Here is a 27,011-nt window from a genome sequence, read left to right as displayed (position 1 = left end):
GTCTAGATGTAGGTTCTCTAGTTGTTGAGCGTACCCAGGGGAAGAAAGCACCTAAGCTATGCTGTCAGACTTACACAGCTTGCGGTTGGGTTAATCCATACAGGAGCTCCCCCTGCCACATTGAGAAGATCCTCACTGAAAACAAACTCTTCCTAAGTCAGAAGAGGAGGCTGTGCAGATGAAAAGATGTTACCAAAGAAACAAAAACCTTATTAAGGCATGGAAAAAGTCCAGGATAAAATAAATGCAATTAAAAGTAAAAACAATAACAAAAAATGGGTACTCGGTCAAAAGTATAAACCTTTTTTTTGGTACAAGATTTGTTGTATGTATTATTTATGTGTATACATGTTTGTATGTGTGCATGTGCAGAGTGAAGGTGCACACAGGTGCTGGAAGAGTGCATCAGATGCACTGGAGTGGAAGTTCGCCAGTGCTAGGACTTGAACTTGGGTTCTCTTGAGAGCAGCTGTTGAAGGCAAAGGCCAATCCAGGACCTTCCCTGAGGTTCTGATGTCTGGAGAAGAAACATAGTCCTTCACCTAAAACCAGGACTACATTTGGCAAGGCCAGCAATGGCCTGGGGCCAAGGTCTTGACGGAGCCGCAGTGGCTTTGGATCCTGAGAACCCACTGCTTCCCCACCACCAAAGCCACCACCAAAAGCCACCGCATACTGGTTCTGTGTTATACTGTTCCCTTATGCCATTGTTTGGTTAGCTTCCTGCTGAGTTTTGCCCATTGTATGGTAACTTTTTGCAGACTCTGTCCCATCTTGCTCTGCAAACTGTCTACAAGTTGATGCACTTCTTAACAAACTTGCTTGGCATAAGACGTAGCTTGTGCAAGACTTCCTGACCCCAGCTTCCTCGTATTCTTTATTTCCTCATCCCTGCTTTCAGGAATCTGTCACTGAAGAATGACCTGCAAGTAGCAAGTGTGCCTAACCACTGAGCCATCTCTCCAGCCTCAAAATATAAACCTTTTAACCACAGAAAATACATCTGAGAGAACACACAAGCTAAGAGCCACAGTAAAAGAATATGAGGTGGAATATATAAATCATATCACTAAAAATAAATGGGCGTACCTAACCTATAAAACTAAATAGAACTTCAGATTGTCTAGTCAAGCAAAAGTAAGCTCTATTCCAAACACCTTATAAAACAAAGAGATTTGATATGTGCTAACAATTTCAAACCACTTTTATTAATCCTGGAATGCCAGATTGATACCATTATTCTATGTTTGTGTGTGCTATCTCAAGGAGAGGAAAGTATGTGGTCCTGATGCTACTGTGAAGCAGAATTTGTGTGTTTGTATGTGTATATGTGTGCATGTCAAGGTGTTTGAACATACACGTGGAGGCCAGAGGTTAAGGTCAGGTCTTTGTCAATATCTCTCCACCCTATTTCTTGAGATGGGGTTTCTCACTGAACCTGGAGCTCACTGCCTGGCTAGATCACCTCCTAGAGGGGCCCAGGGATTCTCCCATTAATATCTCCCCAGCACTGGGATTGAAGGACACACTGTAACTCCTGGTTTTATATCATGGGTGCTGGGGCTTGAACTCAGGACCTCATGCTTGTGTGGCAAACACTTCACAGACTGAACCAGCTCACCGGCTGTGGGAAGCAGAAATTTTAACGTAGGAGAGAGATGATATTGGTGTGAGACTGGAGAGATTAATGGAAAACGTTGTGGTTCTGAATTGAATTTAAGTGTGCTTGTCTTGATACCAACTCACAGTGTTTTATCTCCATGGGGAAAGAATATCTATATCTATTATCTATATCTATATCTGAATGTACATATTTATCGTTCTATTCATTTAAAGGGCATAGAACTAGAATCAAGAGTGTTGTCTTTAAATATCATTTCCCACTACGATGGTTTAGATTAGACTAGTCCCTATAGGCTCACATGTTTGAATGTTTGGTTCAGTTTGTGGAACTGTTTGGAAAGGATTATGCCCTTGTTGGTTGGAGGAGGTCTGTCACTGGGGTTGGCTTTGAGGTTTCAAAGGACCATGCCATTCCCAGTTAGTTCTTTCTCGGCCTCCAACTTAAACTCTTAGCTCCAGCTCCAGCACCACACCTGACCACCTGCTGTTCCACACCCTGCCATGATGACCACGGACTCTGTCTTCTGGAATCTGTGAGCCCCATGGCATCTCCTCAGAGCAATAGAACAGTAACTAAGATACCCACGGAAAACAACAAGAAGTTTTGGAGAAATGGCTGAGCCTTTGGGGAAGAGGCGCCGATAAGACTTTTAAACATATTACAAGCTAAGAAGCTGGGTTTTTTTTAATGCTGAGTTGTATATCTAATAAAGCTTAAGAGTCAGTTTGAAAAGATTCCAGTCAGGTGTGACTTCTACCAAGTGATCTAATTTCGTTATATTAAAAACTCACTTCTTCAGAGAGACTCCTGCTTCCTCCAAAACCAAACTTCTGTTCTTTTAAACTGCCTCGGCTGACTTCACAGTGCGCACTAACCGTAGGAACGCCCGTGAGTCTCCCTCCACCTGACTGCTCTGCAGTCTGTTCCCACAGACTCTAAGCTGTCCATGGAAAGTGAGTTCATCTTCATTATTTTATACTCAGCATCCAGAATACCATTCAGTGCCCATGGGCAGGAGTATTGTTGGGACAATAATCTCGGTGACACACAAAGCTGAAGTAATTTGGCAGGTGATTTCTTTCTGTAGAAAGGCCATGCCAGAGCCAAACCAGGCTAGCAAACACACTCAGCCCAGGCCCACTCTAGGCCCATCTTCTGTCCCTAAGGTAGGTAGTGACTACATCCCATCTACTGGTGGGGGCTTGGTTTTATGATTTGACTTGATTGTTGAACTGAGGCAAATAGGAGGGAAGAAGTTCCGGGTCCTTATTAGGATGACTAAAACAAATGTCCTCATAGTCTGTACCCGGATCAATAGTGCTATGATTTCCAAAGGACCAGGCCATTATCAGCTCATAGTTTACTGAAGGGCGGTTGACAAGAAGTTAAGGGTGAGATTCTGCCAGGTTGGGGAGGGGAAAGGCAGCTGAAACTATGGAATGGAGAGGAGTGTGAGCGTGAGAGGAGAGCAAATTCGTGTGTGTGCCGCTGTGTCCAAAACACCCGACAGAAACAACCAAGAGGGAGGGGGCGTTTGTGGCTCAGAGTTCAGAAATATTCCAGTCCGTCATAATGGTAGACAAGGGGGAGTTCACTGTGTCAGGAGCAGGTGGCAGGGGCTCCTTGTGCCTTGAAATATAAGGAAGCAGAGATCCCTAGACCAGACGGGGCCATCTTCAACAACCTGGACCCACTGACCCATTTTCCCCAGTCAGACTCTACTTCCTAAAGGCTCCAGGGCCTTCAAAAATTCCACAGGCAGGAGGCTAAGAGCCAAAACATGATTGGAACCCTAATAAGAGACAGAACACTAAACTCAGCGTCTAGCTGACAGTCTAACAAAATGAATCTTTCTCACCTGTCTTTCTCTTTCCAGTGCTGGATTCCCTCTGAAGCAGGCATGCTCCATGCCGGGAGGGAGGGCTCTTCCACAGGCCTTGAGGTTGGCCCAGGTACAGCTGTCTGACCTTGAGCAAAGCTCTCGGTTGTTTTCAGCCTGCAGGTTTTCAGAAAGCAGAGGCTGAAAGCATCCTTCTTGTAGGAACGTGCGGAGATGTAGACTGGGAAAGAGCCTGGCCCAGAGTGCTCTGTAGTATCTATTGATAATAAATGTCCTACTTCAGGAGTGTAGAAGGTGAAATTAAATGGATGCTTGTGACTTTTTGACTTTTGGCTCACCGTTTCTGACCACTCATCCATGTTGGGGGACTTTTTCTCATGAATCTGTGCTTCCTGAAGTCAAGGAAGTAACTCAATTCTTCCACTCCACCCATGGGGCCTGGGCATGTAGGTAGGTGGATTTACTTAGTTGAAACTCCTACTTGAGAGCTAGATAGACCACCTCAGCACCCACTTACAGAGGGCACAGAAGTGCCAGAGTTTCCCAGGGTACACTTGGGGCCTGAATGTGCAGGATGAGATTCAGGGGCCATACCCAGGTCCAGAGAGGATCTACCACAGGGTGATCTTTGAGGAAATTTTGCATAGCTTCAGACCGGGTCCTCTGTCCCCCCAATAACCTTCCATGAGGCTTTCTCCAGCTTAGGTCAGGAGAAAGAGTTTCTACTAGTCAGGGAGGACCTTGCTGAAACAAATCCAACCCAAGTATCTTGCTTGGGTGTTTCTTCCGGAAGCAGTGATTTGGGGAACCAGCTTCTTCTGGCTTATGATGTTACTGCTCTGTGGGGTTTCGAGGTCTGCTTCCAGAATCCCTGTTGGGTTTGGGGGGTTGCTGAACAAAGACAGACAGGGCAGTAATTACCATGGAGTCAGTAGCACCAGGTCTGGAAAGGAAGTGCTCTTATCTGTCCACACGGTAAGTGTATGAGAAGAGGCAGGGAAATTTCATGCCTGAGGAAATGCAATGGCCCCTCCCCCAAGCACCATTTCCCTCACCTCTGGAAGGACTCCCCCAGTCTCTCTGAAGAACATGGACATGAAGGGAATTCTTTAAACCCTAAACTAATGGCAGGAGATTGCTCAGCAGGAAAAGGCATTTTCTGCTAAGCCTAACCACTGGAGCCCAGTGTCTGGAAGCCACATGGAAGGAGAAAGCTGACTTCAGCAACTGCCTCTGTCCTCTGACTTCCACACATGTTGTAGAATATTATTTTAAGGTGTGTTACTTTGGTTTATGCTGCATTTGGTTAACCGTGAAGCTACGGGTCTTTGCCTATCTAAACACCTGATGGTCTAATAAAGAGATGAATGACCAATAGTGAGGCAGGAGCAAGGCTATAGCCTCACCTATATCCTTGGCAGAGAATGTAAACACAAGGAGAGATCTGGGAGGAAGTAGAATGAGGAAGAAGAGAACAAGGAGAGGAGGACCTCAGGGGCCAGCCACCCAGTCACCCAGTCAGTCACAGAGTAAGAAGGAAAGAAAGGTGTACAGAAATAGAGAAAGATAAAAGCCCAGAAGAAAAAGGTAGTTGGGATAACATACAATAAGTTGGCTAGAAACAAGTCAAGCTAAGGTGGGACATTTATAAGTAATAATAAACCTCCACGTATGTGATTTACTTGGGAACTGGGTGAAGGGCCCCCCAAAACACCAAAAGAATAAAAACATTGCGCAATATTTTGGTGCCCAATGTGGGGCTCGAATATCCATCTAGAGCCTGAGAACTCTGAAAACAACAACAACAACAAAAGGGATATGGCTCCTTTTAAGGGTTTCTGGCCAGAGAGTTTCTGCTGGTCAGTGAGCCCTTGAACACCTAGAACATTAAGTAAGAACAAAAAACAAAGTAAAAATGCCTGCCACAGCACAAACATCAGCATTCTAGAGCTCTAGAAAGGTCAAATGCAGTTCCTGGTCATGCACTTCCGACTAGGGTGCTAGCTTTAGGCTTGGTTTTCATGGACCCAACCCGAGTGTGGGTGGAGCCAGCCTATAGAGTACACAGAGGATCCACTTGTAGTAGCTTAATAGTTTAAAGTTTGTGTGTACAGAAAAAAAAAAGGCTAAAAGATATGCAGCAAAAGAGGTCCAGATGGGAAAAGACCTCTAACAGGTTCCAGTGTGTTTTACATTGTGTGTGGTCTTAAGAAAGAAAGAAAATGGGTATAAGTAGTTGTAGAAAGAAATAAGTAGATTAAAAATAATAAAGCTTTAAAGAGACAGTAAAAGTAATGGAAAAGAAAAAAGTCATGTAAAAGTGGGGAGCATACAGGGAGTTTGGATCCTGTATAGTATTGTATTGATTTTGAATTTCTTGATTGTTGAAAAGCAAAGAACAGCCTCTAAGAGACCTAAGAGTCCAAAGAGGGACTGTGGGAACAAACCAACCTAGATATTTTAAGAATAACTAATTTTTAAAAAATCAAAAAAAAGTATTTGTCAAATGGAAATCAAAAATACTTTGGAGAAGGGGTTTTGTTTTTGTTTCCACAGGAAACAAGAGGCTATGGATTTGTTCCAGGTTGATTTGGATCTGGTTTGATCAGGGGAGACCTCCTGAAACTTGACAGGTGATATCTATCAACAAAGGTGATAACTGATCTTCCTAGAACATGGCCATTATCTCAAATTTTCTTTTTGGGATCCTAAAATTACTTTGCCCTAAAAATACATTCAGCAGGAAGCAGTCTAGAGAATACAACATTCACATTCCAAAGGGAAAGGGGGGTATGGGTGATCTTTGGTTATTTTGTGGGTCATGGATGTTTTTATATTTAGAGGAACATAGGAATATAGGATAAAAAGACAACTATTAACCTCAGATATTTCTCATTTGCAATGATTTTGGTATATGGATACAAATTCAAAGTCAATTTTGTTATTTTGTTATACTGTATATATGTTTTTACTCTTGTTTAATGGACTTTTGTATATTGATACAAATTTAAGGTAATTTTTGCTACAACACACTGTATATATGCTTCTACTCTAGTTTAAAAGATTTTGTATATTGACACCAATTTAAGGTTATTTTTGCTACAACATATTTTATATGTGTTTTTGCTCTCGTTTAAGGTATTATACCTATGCAGTTCATTTAAAAATGTAAGGTAAAATTCTAGTTATTGAAAACTATTATTATAAACTATTTAGGATAATCAAGAAACACAGGTAAGTAGTTAGTCATCTATAACAACCAAATTTATAGATATGCCAGGTATGCTTTCTATAATATAGAGATATATTTTAGATAAATAGATAGATGATCTTCAAGCCTTTCAAAGACCTACAGAATACAATAGCTTACATGTTTTTGTTTTTTTTTTTTTAATTGAGGGTTTTTCAAGGCAATGAGATACATCTGCTCCTGGCAGCACAAATTTACTTGGGAAATGATGGGCATTGAAGAAACTCTTTATGGAGTTTGCTGTCATTGTGGAAAGATTAGCCATTTGGGCAAAAAGCTTTTTTTTTTTTTTGACTGCTTGATAGTATGTTGTATAAACTGGACATTCAGAACCCATAGAAAAGAGACCAGTGAACTTTGCCAGACTAAAAAAGGCATGATGGCTCCTCAGGGTTCCTGCTTCACAGAAGAAAATTCTAGAAATTTTGTAGGACACAAAGGAACATGACTGCCAATATAGGTGGGGCAGCCTTTCAAATTTCCTGTTTCATGGAAAAGTCTGCCAGATACTATGTGCCCGTAGGCTGAAGATGGATGCCCCAACATTGCAAGGGAACTCTGGGTGACTGTCCTGGCAGTCAGATGTCTGTCATTTCTAGAGTTTTCAGAAGTCATTTTCAATGCACTTTTTGTTTACTCAAATAATATTATCCTTCTGGGGTCTTTGATATAGTTGAAGACTGCAGTTTTCCTTAGTTATGATAGAGAGTAAATTAGGTATAAAACTTTAGATTCAGTAAGATAGGATAGATAATGGGGTATTATCTTTTAATTTGCCAGACATAAATGAACTGGAACTCATTACATTATTAATGTAATCTTTACTTGATAATTGTTCTTATTTTGTACAGTCTCATTATGTTAAAGTTAAAACCTTTCTTTTTGTTTAGACAAGAAGGGGGAAATGTTGTAGGATGCGACTTTAAGGTGGGTTACTTTTGTTTGTGCTCTGAAACATTTGTTTAATGATGCAAAGATGTGTTTGATTAAATAAAATTCACCTGTGGTCCAGAGGCTGCGTCAGTAACTAGCTGACAGGAAGTAGTAGGGAGGAGCCAGGTGGAGAAGGGGTTATAAAGAGGGGTAAGAAAAAGCATGAGGACTTCTTAGGAGACACAAGGAGGCAAACTAGGTGAGCTGTTTTCTATTCAGCCTCTCTGGAAAGCAAGGTTTTACCTCAACCTTTGAATCTTGAATTCTTTAGCAGGACAGAGATTTAGATAAGTTCTCTTAGTAGTTTTGAAAGAGTTGGTGCCAGAGGGAGCAGAATTTCTTCAGGCTGTGGCTTTGTGGCCTAGCCGCTGCTGGTAGCAGGGGAATTGCAATTGCCATAGTTTAAAATGCAGACAATTAAAAAGAGGACAACACACACATGCCATGGTACGCTCACCATACTATATGCATGGACAGTCAATAAATAAAATACTGAAACCTTTGAAGAATTAAAACCATCAACAGTTGAAAACAGGTTGTAAAGAGAGATGTCACTCAAAAAAGAAATTCAATTAGAAGAGAGACTGCAGTAGGAACCTTAGATCTGCATGTACCTGGAGGAAGGTTTTTCTTTTATAGGATGGAAAGGATCAGTGTAGGGATTGAGTCAGCAAGCAATGGGATGGGGCAGTTGATCAAAGAATTTACCCTGCAGTCTGGCCGTTCTCAGGAGGGACTGTTCCAGAAAGGATGTTCTAGGTTGTTCATGCTCACGGGTGAGTTATGATCCAGGACTGTGGGGGAAGTCTGAAATGTAGTCAAGTTAAATCACTGGATATTTAGTTTGGTGGGTCAGTGGGGATTATGAAAACCACTAATTGGGAGACTACGGTCCTGAGGCTGCTCCACCCCCTTGGGTTTGCACACAATCTTAGGATAACTCAGTCCATATAATGGAACAGAACCCAAGTTTGACCAGTCAGAAGCTACCCACTAACCTAGGGATGTCCCACTTTAACTAACCGTATGCTTCCCAGCTACTGTGAGGTGTTTTAGGAGCCCGTTGCTAGTCTTTAAAATCAATTATGATTTACTCTCAGCAGGTTTATTTAGAGTCTCAGGATTTAAGCTGTTTCCACAGTAAAAACACCAAAAGGCTTATTTAACATTATACACCAACAACAGGGAAAAAAACCATTTTCATAATTGAAGTGATTTTCAGTTTATATTTTCAAAACACATTCAGGATCAAGGAAATGCCTCCAACTCCGGCTTCATATCATACACAAACAATTTCTCTCCCACGTAGAAAGACAAAGAGGAACGAATGAAGTCTGCATACAGATGGGGTTTGGAGTGAGAGTCTGAAAGTAAGGAAAGTGGTGTTAATGGTTGGCAATGGTCAGTCGCCCCCAAATAGGAACCTCTGTCCTGCCTGCTCACAGCAATGGAAATTGTTTATCAAAGAGTGGAAAATTCCCTCTTCATTTTCAAGCAGAACATTGAAATCTCTGCCATGTATATAGTCCAGATAGGTCAAAAGAAACCCATACATATTTGTTCCATCTAAAATTCACAAGGGAAAAGAAACAGCAAAATAGTTCTGGGACACACTGTATAATTAGTGTAAACTTAAGTTTCTAGAAGAAACAATACCTGTGTTAAGGATTCTACTAGGCTGGCTGGCAAGTGTTAGGACTGTCCTCTAAGGCTATCCTGTTATAGGAGACTGCTCATTAGCTTCCTGGCTGTCCAGACTCGAAAAAAAATCACACAGAAACTGTATTAATTACAACACAGTTCCGTCAATGACCCAGGCATATTTCCAGCTAGCTCCTACATCCCAAATTAACCCATTTTCACTAATACCTTGTGTGTATTGTCACAAGGTTGTGGCTTACCAGAAAGGTTCCAGGACCTTCTCCTTTGGCAGCAACATGGCATCTCCCTGACTCTGCCTACTTGCTTTCTATATTTCTCTTTGGAGAATGACGAAGCCATTGGCCAAAACAGCTTTATTCATTAACCAATAAAAGCAACACATATACAGAAGGATTTCCTGCAACACTATCCCTCCCACACCAAATGCTTCTGATCTGACCTTGGAAGTGATGTAAAGTTGGAACTGGTTAGGACCTGGATGGGAAAACTGAATTACAGAACCTAGGACTATCTAGATCCTTTAGCCCCATTAGTAGCAATTTCGCATCCACTTTCTCAGTCTGACTTTAATTAGGTGGCTAGTTAGACATGCACAGGCCTAGAAATCATTGAGTGTGGACACTTCTCCTCCTGATCCCCAACCAGCCTTGGACATACCTCTCATGTCCCTGGTAACACAATCATTTTAAAGAAGTCCACAAATGCCCTCCTTGAAATACCATACGAAAGGAGGGAAGACATCATGAGTGACTAGCCCTAAAATTTAACGTGCCAGACAAAATGGAGTAGGCAGGGCTTTGGGGAGGCCCACTTAAGAGATCACTTTCCCTTGGTAAAGGTCAGGGACCAGCCTCAACAAAAATACCTCTTGCCAGGGTAGAGGCATGGGTTTAGAAATATAGTAAAAAAAATACAAAGATGCAGATAAAAATAATAAAATGGGGAAACATGTAATAGTATCAGGAGGGAGTTCCAGACAGTACTGAAATTTCCCTGTATTTAATTTTCACCTGCTTTAAATACCCCTGACCGAAGGAAGGAGTAAGACAAAAAAAAAAAACTGCATTATCACGATCCAAGGAAATGAACATTATCAATTGAAGGTCACAGGCTACATCCATAGTTAAACATTCTATTGCTAGAATAGAACAAGTCATGTTCACACCCTAGACCAAAACTTTCTGTAGGCAAACCACTCCCTGGGTAGAATCCAAAGCTATCTCCATAAGGGATCTGAAACTTAGTTGGATCCATAGACTTTTGTTTGAGGTAGAAGCATATTTACTTCTACTTCTCTATACTTGAAATACAAGGTCTGGCAATTAGCCACACCTGTTGACAATAACCTTGAGAGAGCAGAACTCTCTGTTCTAAATCTAGGTGGGATCTTTGACTGAGGTAGAAGCACAATAACCTTGAAAGACTAAATGTAAGTTCCAAGTCTCTGACCTTTCATCAATGTGGAAACACTTTTTCGGGCCTCCCCACTAAGGTCATTTTTTCAAATACTAATTAATTTTATTTTTGACACACACCCCCCTTTTCTATTACATGGTTTTTGGTGAGAAGAATGAGATCTGAGTCATACCCCTGCCCTGGGTAGCAACATGACATTCTCAATTGCTCAAAAGATTGTAAGACTACAAACATAATATTGTCCCTTCAAGAGTTAATTAAAATGGACCTGTCAATGACGTAGGCAGGAAACCACCCTTTAGAAATGCTATCTGGTTTGGAAATGTCAAGAAACATGATACAAATGAAAACTGATACATGCACTTATATGCCCTGGAAGCCCCTCCTGTGATGTGGCTGCTTATAGACCCTCATGGCTAAGTCTGTCCCCTTTCTGCAGTCAACCAGAAAAGGATAACTTTTTCATTTTCCTCCATCTGTCTCACCTTTTGGATACCGATCAACATCCTAAATCTGCTTGTCCTGACGCTCTGGGCATTTCACGGTCCCTGTAGACTGGCCCCCGACCTAAGGCAGCTGTTCACAGGCTTGCCAAGCCTGTCTGCTTTCCTGCACACAAACTCAGAGAGCATGACTTTCCTCCTCTTCTCTGTCTCCCTCCTTCGGGCAGCGCTGGAGTCTCCACCTTGCCTGTGCTGTTGTTTTACTCTCAAACCCTAACAAAACTGTCCTTGAGTCTCCTTTTAAGTGAGTCCATTCTTAAAGTCTTTTGTCTTTGAAACTAACTGGCAAAAATGATCCTGCCTTCCCTGGGAACATCTTCAGCTATCAGGCAAAACCTTTGGAAGGTATTAGCTAAGCAATCATTGACTTCTACCCACCCCAAAGCTAATAATATCATCTGAGACCCCACCTTAGTGGTACCTGCCTGCCTGATGTTCCCATCAATGTACTTAGTGCCTTGTCTTATAATTTCCTTTGGCTCTATGTCTATAAAATCTCTAGGCATCATATTTTCCCAGTAGAGCCTCAGCACCACACAAGCCAGTGAAAAGTCAGAAGCCCCGACTGTTCTGACACTGTGGGAAGACAACAATTGCACTCCTGTTGTTGCTGACATAGGGATCTATGGCAACAGCGGTTTGCACTGATGGTAGTTATCAGTATCCATGAAATCCTTGACCAGCTGAGGTCTGGGTTTTCTATCATCTCTCAACAAAGCCCATGAAAGCCGATGCGGGACAAATGCAATTCCCCCTTCCCCTCTCTCTCCTCCCTCGCCACTGTCTGCTTCTCAGAGATGAATGTTTTCATTTATGCTGCACCTGAGGAATCCTGACAGGAGGTAAAAGCCAGTATCTACTTAGAAGTTGTAATGTAAGGTTCTGTTCCAAAGACGCCAGTCAATGCGCTTGGGAAGAGCGCTGTAGTCACAGCTTATGTGGCCCTGGGAATGCCCTCATACCATTTCACAATTATTCCTTAGCCTGTTACACTTCAAAATAACGAAAAGGCTCCTTGGTCAGGTGGGTAAGTTTAAGAGGAAACCTGGCTGCATCTGTCCTTTGAGGAATTCCCACTGTCTGTGAACAATCAGATTCAAGGTTGAGCCCGTTTAGCATTGCCGTTGGCACAATATGAAGATTAATTAGGCAATAATCTTTTTACCAGCTGCCCAGGGTGGAGAACAGGCTTGTCGTCTTAAGCCACATCTTTAAACTTAAGCTCTATCTGTGATGTGGAAGGTTCTAAACAGTTGACTGGCGGCAGCAGTGATTTTGACAAAGCGGATTACTGCTTCAAATGGCTCTTGATGGCTTGTGACAGTGGGAATTCTTCATGAGGGTTGCGCAGGAGGCAGCAGTGTCTGGCTGTAGAAGGAGCAGCGGGCTGCATTCCCACCACCAGGCTCCCTGGCTAGTTTACACCCGAAATAATTAGACAGAAACTGTATTCATTTAAACACTACCTGACCCATTAGTTCTAGCCTCTTATTGGCTAACTCTCACATCTTGACTAACCATATCTAATAATCTGTATGCCACCACGAGGTCGTGGCTGGCATGAGTCTAGCCAGCATCCATCTCGGGAAGGGGAATCATGGTGTCTGCCTGACTCTGATTCTTTCTCCCAGCATTCTGTTCGGTCTACTCCACCTATCTAAATTCTGCCATATCAAAAAGCCAAGCCAGTTTCTTTATTAACCAATGAAAGTAACACATAGACAGATGACCCTCCTACATCATCTGGCTCCCCCATTCTCTGTCACATAAACTGGACCAGACAACTCCCATGGCATAAAACTCTCATTACCCACTGAAGTGATATAAAAGCCAGATATTTTCTCTTTGTTTTAGAGTAGTGGTTCTCAATCTTCCTAATACTACCCTTTAATACAGTTCCTCATGTTGTGGTGACCCCCAACCATAAAATCATTTTGATTGCAACTCCATAACTATAATTTTGCTCCTGATATGAGTCATAATGTAAATATCTGTGTTTTCCAATGGTCTTTGGCAGGGAGGGAGCATGACCCACAGGCTGACAGTCCTTTCCCATCATCCTGTTCCTGACAAGTCTTCCATCACTATTGAAGTTAAGCCAGCTCTTCATGCCACTCCTCTCCAGACTTCAGGGAAAGCCTCTGTTCTTAAAGTCCTGGCATGCTAATGTATGGTGTTGCCCGCTCCTTTCCCATCTGAAGGTCAGGTCCGCTCACAGGCCTGATCCCCTTCTCCTAATGAGGCTAATTCAGAAGGGTAATTAGGTGTCTGCTCCTTCTCAGGAGCCCACTCATCACATTTTCCTTTCTCTTTAATAATAGTTCTTATCTACACAAACCAAAATGGAACTCAGAACCTAAATTCAACTGAGGGGCTATAGGGGCAAGCCAAATAAAGCACCGCCTCCAACTTGAACCAGCAAATACTTTCTTTGCTGTGCTTTTGAATTTGCCTTGAAAAACTTTCCCTCAACCACCTCTCATGGAGGGGGTCGCAGCCAACCCCCACTGGAATTAATTGCTCAATTAATGACTTGTTGATTGATCAGATCAGTGCTTTGAAGGTTGAAATCTTGAGGTTGGGGGTGTAGCTCATTTTGTGGAATGCCTGTTTAGCATGCATGAAGCTCTGGGCTCAATTCCCCCAGCACCACACAAAACCAAGTATGGTGGCACATACCCTCAATCTCAACACTCGGGGGAGAGGCAGGAGTGCGAGGCCGTCCTTAACTACGTCTCTCGTTTGAGGTCAGCCTGGGATACAGGATACCCTGTTTCTAAAAACAAGCAAACCAAACCAAGCAAAGTCGGTATCTTAAGAATAGTTTGGAAAATAAGCACCTACTGTCTAAATATAGAAACACGTCACAGCAGATGACAAGGAAATAATGTCTTTTTAAAGAGGCACTATCATAGAAAATACGACATGGAGAGACAGAATAGGATGAACAAAGCCTTTTTGCAGAACTGACATTTGATGGAGCTGAAGAACAAGCGCAAACAGGGAAAGGAGGCTTTCGGGGCATTGCGAGCAGGAGGCAGTGTTCAAGGTGGAGGAAGCAGCACTCCGCATTCATTCAGAGCCTGCTGCGAGGCCATCACTGCATCTTTGTGGCTACGGTGTAACACTGACGATGCTGAGGGCGAATAGGAACGCTCCGAGTTTCACAGACGGTCAGACTCTGAGTCAGGAAGACATAGATGGTGCCAGAATGAGGGCATGATAGGGAGGCCCATGTGGGACCAAGGCAGGACTGTGACATTGGACAGTGTCCCATGGAAAATATGAAGAATCCACAGATTCTTTTTTTTTTTTAACTAGAAGGGAAAGTCCTGGGAACCTAAAACATGCTACAGCTACAGTCCCTTTCTCTGTAGATTAAGTGATGCTCAGAGGCACAGTGTGCAGTGTTCTGGCGACAATATTGAAAACAGGAAGATATGACTGAGACGTGCCCAGGTATGTAGCTGCCAGTGGCTATGGGATGGTCCAGAGGAAATGACAACAGGCACAGGTTGTGACAGCTCATGCCTTTAGTCCCAGTACTCAGGAGGCAAGAGGCAGAAGGACGACTGAGTTCCAGGCCAGCCTGAGCTGCATAGTGAGAGCTCATCTCAACAGAACATAAGGAAATGAGAGCTGGGATCTTGATTAACTAATTTTTGTACTAGTTTGAATGCATTTTTAATACAGTCAGAACCATTCATTTTCACACAATTCTCTTGACCTGTATCACATTTTAGCCATAGAAACAAGGTGTCGCTCTCACCAACTGCTTGTCAGTGCCAAGAAGGCATCCTGGATAAACTGAAGGATGCTTCGCTGTCTGGGAACTTGCTGTGTAAACCAGGCTGATCCAGAACTCATAGAAACCAACCTGCTTCCTGAGTGCTGGGAGTGAAGGCGGGCACCGCCATGCCCAGCTGCCCAAGCCTTAGATCACTCCTACCTGGCCATGTTCCCATTTCTCCTCTACTTGCCTTTTAGAACCTGCCCAGGTCACTCTCATCACCCCATTATCCCACGCTGTGCTTCCCAGCTTCCCAGCCTGCACACGGTAAGACCAGTTATCTGTACAGTGGGGCTCTGTCCTATTTCAGTAACACTGGGTCTAAATTTAGTACCACTTATTCTAAAAGCCTTGCTGCAGTAAATTCGCAGTATCACTTGCCGTAATGGACAATCACCAAAACAGTAATAAGGTTACAACAAGGGCTTTGGAGAAAACTCCACACTCTGTTCCAGATAGCAGCACCGAGCCAGCTATCTGTTAACTATTTTCTGTCAAACAAGAAGGCAAAAATTCCTGTTGCAGGTTACGATTCAAGTGTTAATCACCTTCACATGAGGCTACTGCATCAGGCAGCACACACACATGATAGAAAATCCCAGAACAGCACTGTTCCAAATATACTAAGTATCACTCCCCATCCTGGTGCTGAGCAATACCAGTCAGTATCTCTGTCGTACACCTAAGGAAGCTGTTATAGTCCGGCACACCCCAGTCTCTCTAGTTCCTCAGCCCAAATGCTCCTTCCCGTCTTTGCCCTGTTGGCCCTGCAGTTTTTAGGTCGCATCTTATTCCATTCACAAGACCTTGTCCAACAACCTAAGGCAAAAGCCACCATACCCAGTCTCTGTTCTTTCATTTCCCTGCTCAGTCATTGCCTTCCTTATGATCACTATGACTTAAAAGTCTGCTCTCATCCCATTGTGCCTAAGCCACTCAAACTGACAAATCCACAAAAGTACACACCAAGACAATCCGATAGAGAATCTTAACTTGATGAAGTAACTCTACAGTTGGGAAATTTTGTTTAGTTTCACCTACAAAGTCACTTAACAAAACTACGTCACCTTCAGAATAGAGTGAGTTTATCACTACACCAAATACTCACACGAAAAATGCTGAAAGACCAGTAAATAAAGGAAACTTATTACCTAAACTTTTAAAGGAGAAACTGACTTCTTTCTCCTGAGCTGGGAATCTATGCCAAGCCACTAAGCAAGTGTTTGACCTACGTGCTATATTCCTAGCACCACAGACTTTTGAAGATTTATTATGTTTACATGTGTCTGTTTGCATCTCCTGAAGCTGGAGTCCCAGGTAGCTGTGAGCCCCATGGGTGTTGGGAAAAACAGCAAGTGCTATTAATTAATGGCCGAGTCATCTCTCCAACCCCATCTACCCTTAAAATAAGCAGCACAGGCTCTGCTGGCAGCTAGCTCCTGAGGTTCTAAAGCATCACCAGTGTTCAATGGATCCCGGCTGCTTTGCTCGACTGGACAGTAAGGAACAAAGAGGGATGCTTTGCAGACTTAAAGCTCCACAGATGAGGACAAGTCAAAAATTCCTAATGAGAGCCAGGTGGTGGAGGTGCATGCCTTTAATCCCAGCACTCAGGAGGCAGAGGCAGGCTGCTCTCTGTGAGTTTGAAGCCTGCCTGGTCTACAAGAGCTAGTTCTAGGGCAGGCTCCAGAGCTACAGAGAAACCCTGTCCCGGAAAAAAAAAAAATAAGGAAGGAAGTAAATAAATAAATAAAATTTTTAAAAAATTCCTAATGTGGCTGTGAGGTAGGACGTTAACACTGAGTTCAGTGGCCAGGATGAAGATCTGTGGCCAGTGTCAGGATGGGGATCTTCTGTGTTCAGTTGCCAGGCCTTTTAGCATGTTACTTAGGCATACTTACAAAATTTTGCCAAATAAAAAGCTGCGCCAGCTAGTGTCACCCTCTCCTCAACCGTGAGGACAGTGTTTGACCACACAGCTCTCATCTCAGTCACCTTGCACTGGAGATACACTTCTGTCCTTTCTAACTAGCAGCTGGATGGAAGGTACCATTACAGCAAATGAACGAGCCCGTGAGAGCTTTAAGTACCACAGCCCATATTTACACACTGGAAGGTGTTTTCCAGGACTTTAGGTCCAGAGCTTTTATAAGAGACCCAGCAATGCTCAGGTAGCATTTTATCTGCGTAACACAAGTTTGGAAACAAGACTGAATGGTGTTCTCTATCTGGGAATGTGAAATTATGGAAATGGTTATCTCATGCAAAGTGGATTGTTCTAAAGCTTTCCTCTGCAGCCTAAGAAGACAGGCAGACTTCTCTGTGTGTGCGCATATAATTTCTCTCTCTTTCTCTGTGTGGATGCACACACATATCTGTAAAAGAGAGGGGAGTTGTCTTTATAGCCCTGGCTGTCCTGAAAATTGCTATGTAGACCAGGCTAGCCTTGACCTCACAAAAACCCACCCATCTGCCTCTGCCTCCTAAGCAATGGGCTTAAAGGCATGCACCATCACACCTAACATAAATATCTTTAGATATTCTCAGCATTAGTGGACAAATGAGAAAGCCATAATTTTTGTCATGTTCTGCAATCCTGGTAGCTTAGTTCTAGGACTTGAAATGCTTCTTTCCTTTTAACTTTAAATCTTGATGCTTAGAGGACAAAGTTACACACGGCAATAAGGATGTGGCTTCCTGCTGGTGCTCACTCACTGAGGTCATAACTTTCTGTTTTTTGTTTGTTTGTTTGTTTGTTTTTAATTTAGAGCATTTAGAAAGAAGACACCAGGAAATGTGCTTACTTCTCCCTTGCTTTTCCGGTGATTTTTCTCAGAAACGTTTTCAAAGCTCCTTGAAAATAAGATTATTTCCTGTGCTTGGGTAGATATCCTACATGAGAAATGTTTCTTGAGATGTAGAAGAAACTAAAAAGTAATAGAATTGATATTATGAAGGATTAACCAGTACATCTGCTCAGGAGACATGAAGTCATACAAAGTAGAACTTAGCTAAGGGAGAGCTGCCTCCAAAATACCTCAAAGATAAGCAGTATGCTAGGATGTTAGGATGCAGATGTTTGTTCATCAGGATGACCAGTCATCAGGCCCTTCCCCAAAGAATATGCTTCTAACAGAAGTCCAAGGAGGCAGTGTGGGGTCACAATGAATGTTAAGTCCTGGCCTGCCCAGTTCTCTTCCTGAGAAAATCATGATTCTGCCAGATGGGCAAGATGGCCCTGGGTAACAATTATTCAAAAGGACAACACTTATGTACTTAATTCTGGAAATCTCTTTGCTGTGTGAACCTCCCATCTACCCAAGTAGTCAGACTTGCAGTAAGTCTCCTGTTCCTGCTTAATTTGTTCCAAGTGTAACCTGGGGCCAGGACATGAAGGAGATTTAAGGATGACTGTGTGTATAAAATGCATAAGCCTAGGGTATATACAGGCTAGTAAAATCTTCTGTTCAAGGCTGACTCTTATTTGGGCTTCAGCTTTAGCAGAGAGCTCTTCCAAGTGTGCAGAGTGACTTCTCACTGGGCAGCACGCTACTCCTAGAAGAAGATTAACAGACACACTGCCCCAGTGTCATTACGCAATCTTCAGAGAGGAGACTAGGAAAGCAGAGACAGTCAACACAGGCTCGTGATTTTAACGAAAACCCATGAAACGACATGAGCAAATCCTAACATTTCTTCTACTATCACCTCAGGATCACTGTCCGCTCAAATTCTTTAGCCTGCAGTTCATTCCAAGTTCTCCTAAGAGTCTACTTCATGAGTTAAAGATGTACACAGAACAAAGTAGTCTAGAATTTAAAAAAGTAAATTTTGGAGGCAGCTCAGCATCGCAAGGTGGTGGTCAGATCTTCACCCTCAGATGACAGAGCTGGAAGGAAGCACACCCTGCAAACACCCTCACACACACAGCTGCACGACTGAGCATAAAGTATGCGAGCACGGGAAGAATGGACCCACAATGCTGACGATACATGCTTCTAGGTGTCTGGAGTCTGATCAATAAAAACAAGGGAAATCTACAACAAGGAAACAGACATTTATTAAAAATAAAACAAGACAGTCTCTGACAAGAAACAATAAACCCCACTCAAGAGTCCAAAGACTTCCAATATATAATGTAACTATGTACATGTGTAAAAAGTCCCAGTGAGTCAATTTTTTTTTCTTTAGAATTTTCAAAAGAAAAAATGAAAAACCACACTTGGGCTTCCATTGGGGAGCCTGCCTACAGGCTCACCCCTAGACCTGCGCTCCCCGGTGCTGTACATGACACTGCAGCATGTACAGTGACTCCCATCAACGCTGCCTTTCGGACTAAGGTCAGTGTCTGTACGATGATCCAGAATGAAAATCAGTGCACTGATGTCACAGGGAGGATTCACAGGCTTAAAGAGCAGGGATGACCTGGTATCCTCAAATCCTCAATTTTAATGAAGACACAGAGGAAACTACTAAATCTAGATGCTTTCACATTATTTTGGCTGAATGTCAAGTACTGTATAAAAATTAATGTAAAATCTTAAAAGAACCAGAACCGCTGTCTCTAGAGATCAGTTCTTCACTCCTGGTCTAGCTGATGAACTTCTGTCTCTTTAATATTAATGTTTCAAACTATAGAACTTCAGGAAAGTTCTATCTGCTGCCCAAACTTTTGTCTAGGACACGCACAGCTCCTGCTGGATACTGGACGGTGCTAGTTTACTGTCTTCCATCTTGTCTTGTCCAGGGGTTTGACAAGTGGTCTTCCTCTTAAATAACCGAAGACTCAGCCGCAGTAGCTCGTTGTCCACCATCGGAGTGTTTGTGTACGCCTGCTTCACAGTTCCCTATTGGAAAAAACAAAAGCAACACACTGTATATTGCTGGGCCACAGTGGGAAAGACACGCGGGGTAGTTCCACCCCAACCCCAACGTTAGCTGAGCACTGACTCTGAACTCGGCCGATGTTAAAGCAAAATTAGGACTCTGTTCAATACCAAGCAAGCAAGCTTCAGAGGGTAACCCTGTCTAGCTCTTACTAAGGCGGGGCTCCTCAACCATTCCCAGCTAGCAATTAACTGCATTTCCTTCACCATTTCTACCGAGAAAACAAACACTGGAGTGAAGCAGAGGCAGTATGCGCTGAGTCTCTCCTCCTGAGGGGCCCTATTGAGCAACACTTGCATTCAATCTTGCTTTTGCCTGGCAAGGTGAAAGTTCTGAAAGAACCATGACTTCTTCCTCATTTTTCCTTCACAAGCCAACATTCTTCACTCCTTATTGGTCTCAGCACTTGGGCCGTAGCACGGACCTCATTTCTAGAAGACGGTCAGTCATCACTGTGCCGAGGAGCTACTGCCTCACACAAAAACCTATGCCTAAAGCTACACTGGAGGGGACAATCTGGTCAGTTCGTCCTGTCCCTAACCACATGGAATGATACGGGCACAAGCACTGCGCTACTGCTCTCATTTCCCTGCACCCCAAATACAAATGACTGGGTGGTTTCTGAACCAATTTGCATTCTTTAAAATGTATTTATTTCCTAAGATATGGTGGAGCAAAAGTAACTTTCTATGTGTATTTCTTTGAGGTTTACTACAGACTCATGCAGACACAGCAGCAATCAGGGTAGACAGGGTCTTTACTTAATGAAGCACTCATATCACATTCTCAATCCTAACGCTGACAATCATTGATGACTTCCATTGTTTTACCTTTCCCAGATGTCACAGAAACAAAGGCCAGGCCTAACTTACTGGTGTTAGCTCCTCTCTTCAGCCTAACGCCTTTGAGATTTGTGCATGCTGCCCAAGGCGCCAACAGTCTGGTTATGTTTTGTTGATAGTGACTCTCTACTGCACGGGCTGTTACAATTCACCTACTGGCCAATGAACACTGGCGGTGGTTTCAGTTGGAGGGAGTGTGGTCATGTTTTAACAGGTTAGCTCTTTTTGGCAGCTGATATAGGTTTTTAAGAGGATTTCACTGCAGTCTTAATTTTCATTCCCTAATAGCTAGTATTGACAAACATCTATTCGTGTGCTTGATGCTAACCATACTGGCATAATATCTGTTTAAAATTTCACCATTTTGAAAAACTGAGTTGTGCTCTTACTGTGTTAGTTCTTGAGACTATCTTCATATATCTGGGATATTTAACACTGTATACTGTAAGTACTGTCTCCTTACTATTTTTCTTTTCATTTTCCTATCAGTCTCTTAATTTATGATGAATGATAAGTTCATAATACAAATACTTTAAAAATCCAAACTACTTTCCCCGTCCTTCTTAACTGGTCACATATGTGTCCATCTACTAGAATTTGTTTACTTCCATTTAACTGAAATTATATTCTTTTACCAATACCACATTATTTTAAATACCTGCGTCATTGTAAGTTTTGAAATGAGTAGGTAAATTCTATCATTTATTTTTAGTGGTTTTATTTTGTGTAAAAGTGATATGAGCAGACTCCACATAAATTTAAGAATCAGCTTGTTCACCTCTACAAAGAGATCTTGAATTTTTATTAAAATTTTCTTAACTCTGCAGACCAGTCTTGGGGAGAAAAATAATCTTAACTATCACTTGATATAATCATGTGGTTTTTCTTTTTAGTCTGATATGTAGATCACATTGAATGACTTTAAAACACTGTCCAGTCTTTCATTTCCAAGGTAGCCAATATTGGATTGTGGTACAGGATCCACTCCCAACACTTTTGAGATCTACGGCCATTCCCGAGAGAGGACGAGCAGCAGCATGCTCCGTGTGCATGCTCCGTGTGCATTGCAGTGCTGGAGCTATGACCTAAGCGCCTGCTTCTGGAAACACCGTGTACAATCAGGGTTTGTTTTGTTGTTATTTAATTTTTTGAAAGCTATTTAGCACATTTTCAAGTCTGACTGTCCAGGAATAGAAATTTCATTTTTAAAAGGACCTAAACCAGAATTTTCAACCTGTGAGTTGTGACTCCTTTCACAAACTTCTATCTCCCCAAATACTTACATTACGATTCCTAACAGTGGAGCAGCAAAATTCCAGCTATGAAGCAGCAGTGACAATGACTCTATGGCTGGGGTCAGCACAGCATGAGGAACTGTACTAAAGGGTTACTGTATTAGGAAGGTTGAGAACCACTGGTCTAAACTAAACTGGATAAAAACTACTTCTGACATAGATTTGGTAGTGTGAGGACTCAGTCTAGTCATTGCTACTAAACTGGACTTTATATGAACACTCTTTCTTTTCTCCTGTTTTGGTGTTCAGTGCTGGGGATTGAACCCAGAGCCTTGGGCATGCATGCAAGCCCTGTCACTGAAGCCCCAGGCCTCTGCTACTCTTCTATCACCCACGGTGTCTGTAGCACCATCGATTCTCCTTACTATTCGTTTGTGTTTTCTTCACGTTAGCTAGGGTACTATTCATGCCTCTAAAGCAAAACAAAACAAAACAGTTTTTGTTTCGCTATTTCTCTAATGTCCCTCTATCTCCAATTTTGTTAATCTGCTATTATTTCCTTCCTTTTATCCGCTAATATGACATTTAAATTCATTTTCAAAAGCTAAAGTGTTTTTTCTCCTATTTTTCTAAGATGTTTTATACTTATATACTTCAAAGTAATTCTCTTATAAACAATGCCAAATAAGTGATCAATGGTTTTTCTACATTTGTCACTGGAGAGGAATCTAGCTTTTGGCCCAGGATACAGCCCTGTTCTGTGCTTCTCTCAGTATTCTTCACGAGACCATTTCATGTCTGAAACTATCTGTTAGCTCTGTCCCTTTCTTGTAGCTTGTGCTACTATCCGCAACCCTGGCTGGTCTCAAATGCAAGATTCTCCTGAGCAGAGTCCACAGCCTGGGCTACAGGCCCACCAAGTGCTGATGTCTTCAACACTGAGAAATCTGAACGTTCACAATTCTCTCTGAAGATAGGTTAATTAAGACATTTATAATCAATCATTAAAACTTCACAATGTGCCATATGGTCTGTTAATTACAATGTATAAGGGTCTAAACAATTCTATGTGAGATGTTTTAGGGCTGTTTGAGTTGCTACAGTTTTTGAGGGACACAACAGTATATTAGGGGAGCAACCAATAAGTACCATAATTTTTTCCCCAAGAGACAGGGTTTCTCTGTAGCTTTGGAGCCTGGCCCGGAACCAGCTCTTACAGAGCAGGCTGGCCTCACGCTTGCCTCTGCCTCCCGAGTGCTATTTTTTACAGAGTGTGCAGTCTCCTGAGGATACCGGCACTCCTTATTGGAAGTAGCCGTAACATGACACAAGTGATCATTTACAACTGCACAGTGACCATGGTGACTGCTGTCAGTGCCCAGCTGCGAAGAGGACTCACTGCCCACATGTCTAGGGTTGGGGGCGGCAATACTCTCAAGAGAGATGCTGGGCTGAGAAAGGCTGCCAGGAGAGATGGCCACCTGGGCAGAATAACGAGGAGATAGTAAGTATACACAAAACAGCAATCACAAAGGAGAATGATTAACTGTGTCAAAAGTCATTTGAAACAGTTCTTTTGTCAAGAAGACTATAGATGGGTGGATGGATGGGTAGATAGATAGAAAGACACACAGAGAGAGACGAGACGGGCGAGGAAGAGACAGAGGGGCAGAGGAAACAGAGGAAGAGATACACCCACAGAAGCCAGAAGAGGGTTCTGGACCCCCTGCAGCTGGAGTTACATACGTGGACAGTAGGCACTAGGAACTGGACTCTGGTCCTCTGAAATAGCAGCAAGCACTCTTAACTGCTGAGCCGGCTCTCCAGTCCCAGACTTGACTTTCTAAAATGTCTCCCATTCCTCATAACTGTGTCCATTTTAATCTTTAGAGAAGAGTTTACATATTTCCAGTTTATAAACTTACTCCCCCAAACCTGTCTATCATTCCTTATAGCAATGCTAAAGAAAGAGAAGTCAATGTTTTCCTATGTAGTCCTGTAAACTGTTACTAAGTTAATGCTTTTCTGACTTTACAGGACCAATTTTCTTTTGTCATACTGCCCATGTCCATCACACTCACCTACAGTCCTACTTCCCCAACCTTAAAAAGCCCAAGACTCAGCCGGGTGGTGGTGGCGCACGCCTTTAATCCCAGCACTTAGGAGGCAGAACAGGCGGATCTCTGTGAGTTCGAGGCCAACCTGGTCTACAAGAGCTAGTTCCAGGACAGGCTCCAAAGCTACAGAGAAACCTGTCTTGAAAAAATCAAAACCAAACAAACAAAAAACCCAAGACTCTTTCAGTCTCTATCAGCTCCTTCTCAAATCTCGAGTAACTCTCATTTCTGACTTCTGAGTCACCTTTATTGTCTCTAGCAAATGCTTGCATACACTCTTATGTGTCTGCTTATCCCAAGAAGCATGGAGAACATCTCACACATGAATAAACGTTCATGTATGGAGTCTAGAGGGACAACTATCACTCACAACAGCCGCCATCAACACTGCTGAGGAGGAAATGTGGATTCTTCCCTTAAGTATCTGGCAGATTAGGAAAGCAAATTCACAAACAGTTAAGATGGAAAATACACTATTCCTACCACCCACTGAGCGGTACCTTTTCGTTCTTCACAAGCTGCTTCCGGATTGCAGAATCCCGTCTGAAACATAATGCTTTACAACATGGTCCCAGGTCACTAAGGAGACTTGCTCGCTCTTCTTTTCGCAGTAAGGCAGCCATGTTGAGAGCCCCTAGCTCATGCTCGAAAAGGCCATCTGCATCTTTAATCAAAACAAGCATGTGTTAAGTCTCCCTGCGAGAGGCAAGTGTCAGCACTGACTTAACTGAGTACTCCTCTGACTTACTGACATTAGCGACCCTGGTGAATGGTTCACCAAGGCGAGCAGCAATGGTCCCTCATGAAGTACCTTTGTCTTCCATGTAGTTACATGGCTAGTCTTCCATGAAAACAACAGTGTGATGCTATCTTAAATTTAAGGTGTATTGAAAGCAGACTTTAGAGAGGGAATGAGGCCCCTGATTATATATAGACTTGAAAGAACGGTCAAGTGAGAACATTTAAATAAGATTCAGTATCTGGCCTAGCATTAAATATCATGTACACTCTGACATTTCAGGACTCTTCTGTAGCAAGATATAAAAGTAGTCACGGCAGAGACAGTGACCTCTATAACATTAGCTAAGGGCTGTTAGGGGTTAGCCAAATGTCTAAGTCACATAAACATAATGTGTTATATGACAATATGTTATAGACGATGTGTTAAGGCACAATAGATTAGTTTTAGATTATACCATGCAAGAGAAAGAGAAAACTCTTAAGTTGACAAGAAAATAAGAAAGAAAAACGAGAAATTTGATTAAAAAATTAGGCTGGGATAAAGTAAACAAAGAACTGGGGTTAAAAGGAGTTTTTTTCTGAGGCCAAAGACTTAACCAAAGTAAAAAGAGTGTGGCAAGAACCCTTAGGTCACTTTTCAGATCACAAAATGTTCATAGTTACAATTTATTAGTAGTATTAAAATTGAGAACTTTACTGATTATGGGAACAGGCAAAAGGACATGGGCTCATAAAACTTTAAAAACAGTTTTCTCTCAGTCTCATCGACAGAATTATTAGTAAGCTATAGAACTACAGAACAAACCAAAAAACACCAGAATCCATAAATTAAAAAGTTCAGATTTGCTGACAGTTATAAGGCGAAAATTAATTCAGATAAAATATTTTCTGACTAAATATACTAACAGTCTAAACATAATGTGCCTCCGGTCCAGGCACTGCTGTGTGTCTTACTGCAGACAAGGGACAGTGGTGATGTAACTATTCCAACTACAGCTGACACCAACAGATGGAGATTAGGTAAGAAGAAGGGTATTCTCTGTAATACAGATTAGGGACCCTCCCCAACACATTAAACCATCCTCAGCCTGGACATTCACATTTGGGAACACCTGCTTGAAACCAGGGGAAAGGGTTGTCAAGTCACCCAAACATGGCTTAGGGAAAATATGGAACCTCGTGCATCCTGACGCGTGAACTTACTGTTAGAAAGCATTTTCTCTTTTCCACGGTGCTGGAGCCACGCCCCGTGCCCTGTGCTTATGCTCTGCAGAGAGCTAAACCTTCAACCCTCAGAGTATTTTTGATACAGAAAGTTCATTTTCTTTTCCAAGGTTCCCCCCCGACCAGAATTAAGCCGTTCTTGAATTTAAGAAATAATATGACTCCCAAAACAGTTCCTAGAGCCCAGGTTCTACAAGACAACCAACGGAATGCTTCCCAAGAGCACACTCATAGTTACGGCATGTTACTAAAGCAAAACCAAGTTACCTTTGGGTTTTTCTAGAAGTCGTTGACATGTTTCCTTAACTTTAGTAAATAGTTCAGAACCTGCCAACTTCTTAGAAATCCCGACTCGCAGCAGAACAGCTCCGGGTGTGAACTTGAAGAGCGCAGCCCCTGGCTCTCTCGGTTCTTTGGGATGCTTTGGCATAAGTCCAGACCAATCCACATCTATCACATCTAAAGGATCTGGAAACAAGGTAAAGAATCACAGAGCAGAACTTTATTTCACACCAGGAAAATGCAGTCCGAGGCTGGCAAGATGGCTCAGCATGTAAATGTGCCTGAAGTCAAAGCTGTCAACCTCGGTCTGATTCTTGGACCCCACGGTGGAAGCAGAACTGACCGAGTCCCAAGAGCTGTCCCTCTGAGCTCCACACCTGTCCTGCAGCAAGCACCACATCCCCAGAAAATAAATGAGTGAACATAAAAGAGCAACACAGTGACTGTTATCTCACAGCAAATAGTCTCAGGAAAATGAGGTGACAAGCTGCATCTCTAAGTTAGGAAATAGAAGGACAAATGAAATAAGTACATTTTATATACCCAGGTCAATCAAAATAACTCCCAATGCTAAAACAACAACAAAGTAAAACAAACACACGTGGCAGCCAATGCCTATAACCCCAGGGCTTGGGAGGTACAGGCAGGAGAATCAGAAGTTCAAG

The 27,011-nt window shown here is 42.6% G+C and overlaps 1 protein-coding gene across 3 annotated transcripts in view; it reads right to left on the bottom strand.

The window, feature by feature from the left end:
• Positions 1-19,056: 19,056 nt before the first annotated feature.
• Zc3h13 (zinc finger CCCH-type containing 13) overlaps positions 19,057-27,011 on the bottom strand; it is a 65,829-nt gene continuing 57,874 nt past the window's right edge. For all 3 annotated transcript variants that reach the window (XM_048421958.3, XM_048421960.3, XM_048421959.3), the window contains exons 17-19: positions 26,332-26,532; positions 24,600-24,763; positions 19,057-19,865 (exon numbers count right to left, since the gene is read on the bottom strand). In XM_048421958.3, coding sequence (XP_048277915.3) covers positions 19,695-19,865; positions 24,600-24,763; positions 26,332-26,532 — 536 coding nt within the window. In that variant the 3' untranslated portion in view covers positions 19,057-19,694. The remainder of the gene's footprint in view (positions 19,866-24,599; positions 24,764-26,331; positions 26,533-27,011) is intronic.

The sequence above is a fragment of the Myodes glareolus genome, chromosome 12 (assembly GCF_982192425.1).
Source record: "Myodes glareolus chromosome 12, mMyoGla1.1, whole genome shotgun sequence".
Lineage (NCBI taxonomy): Eukaryota > Metazoa > Chordata > Mammalia > Rodentia > Cricetidae > Myodes > Myodes glareolus.
This window is presented reverse-complemented; position numbering and strand designations above follow the sequence as displayed.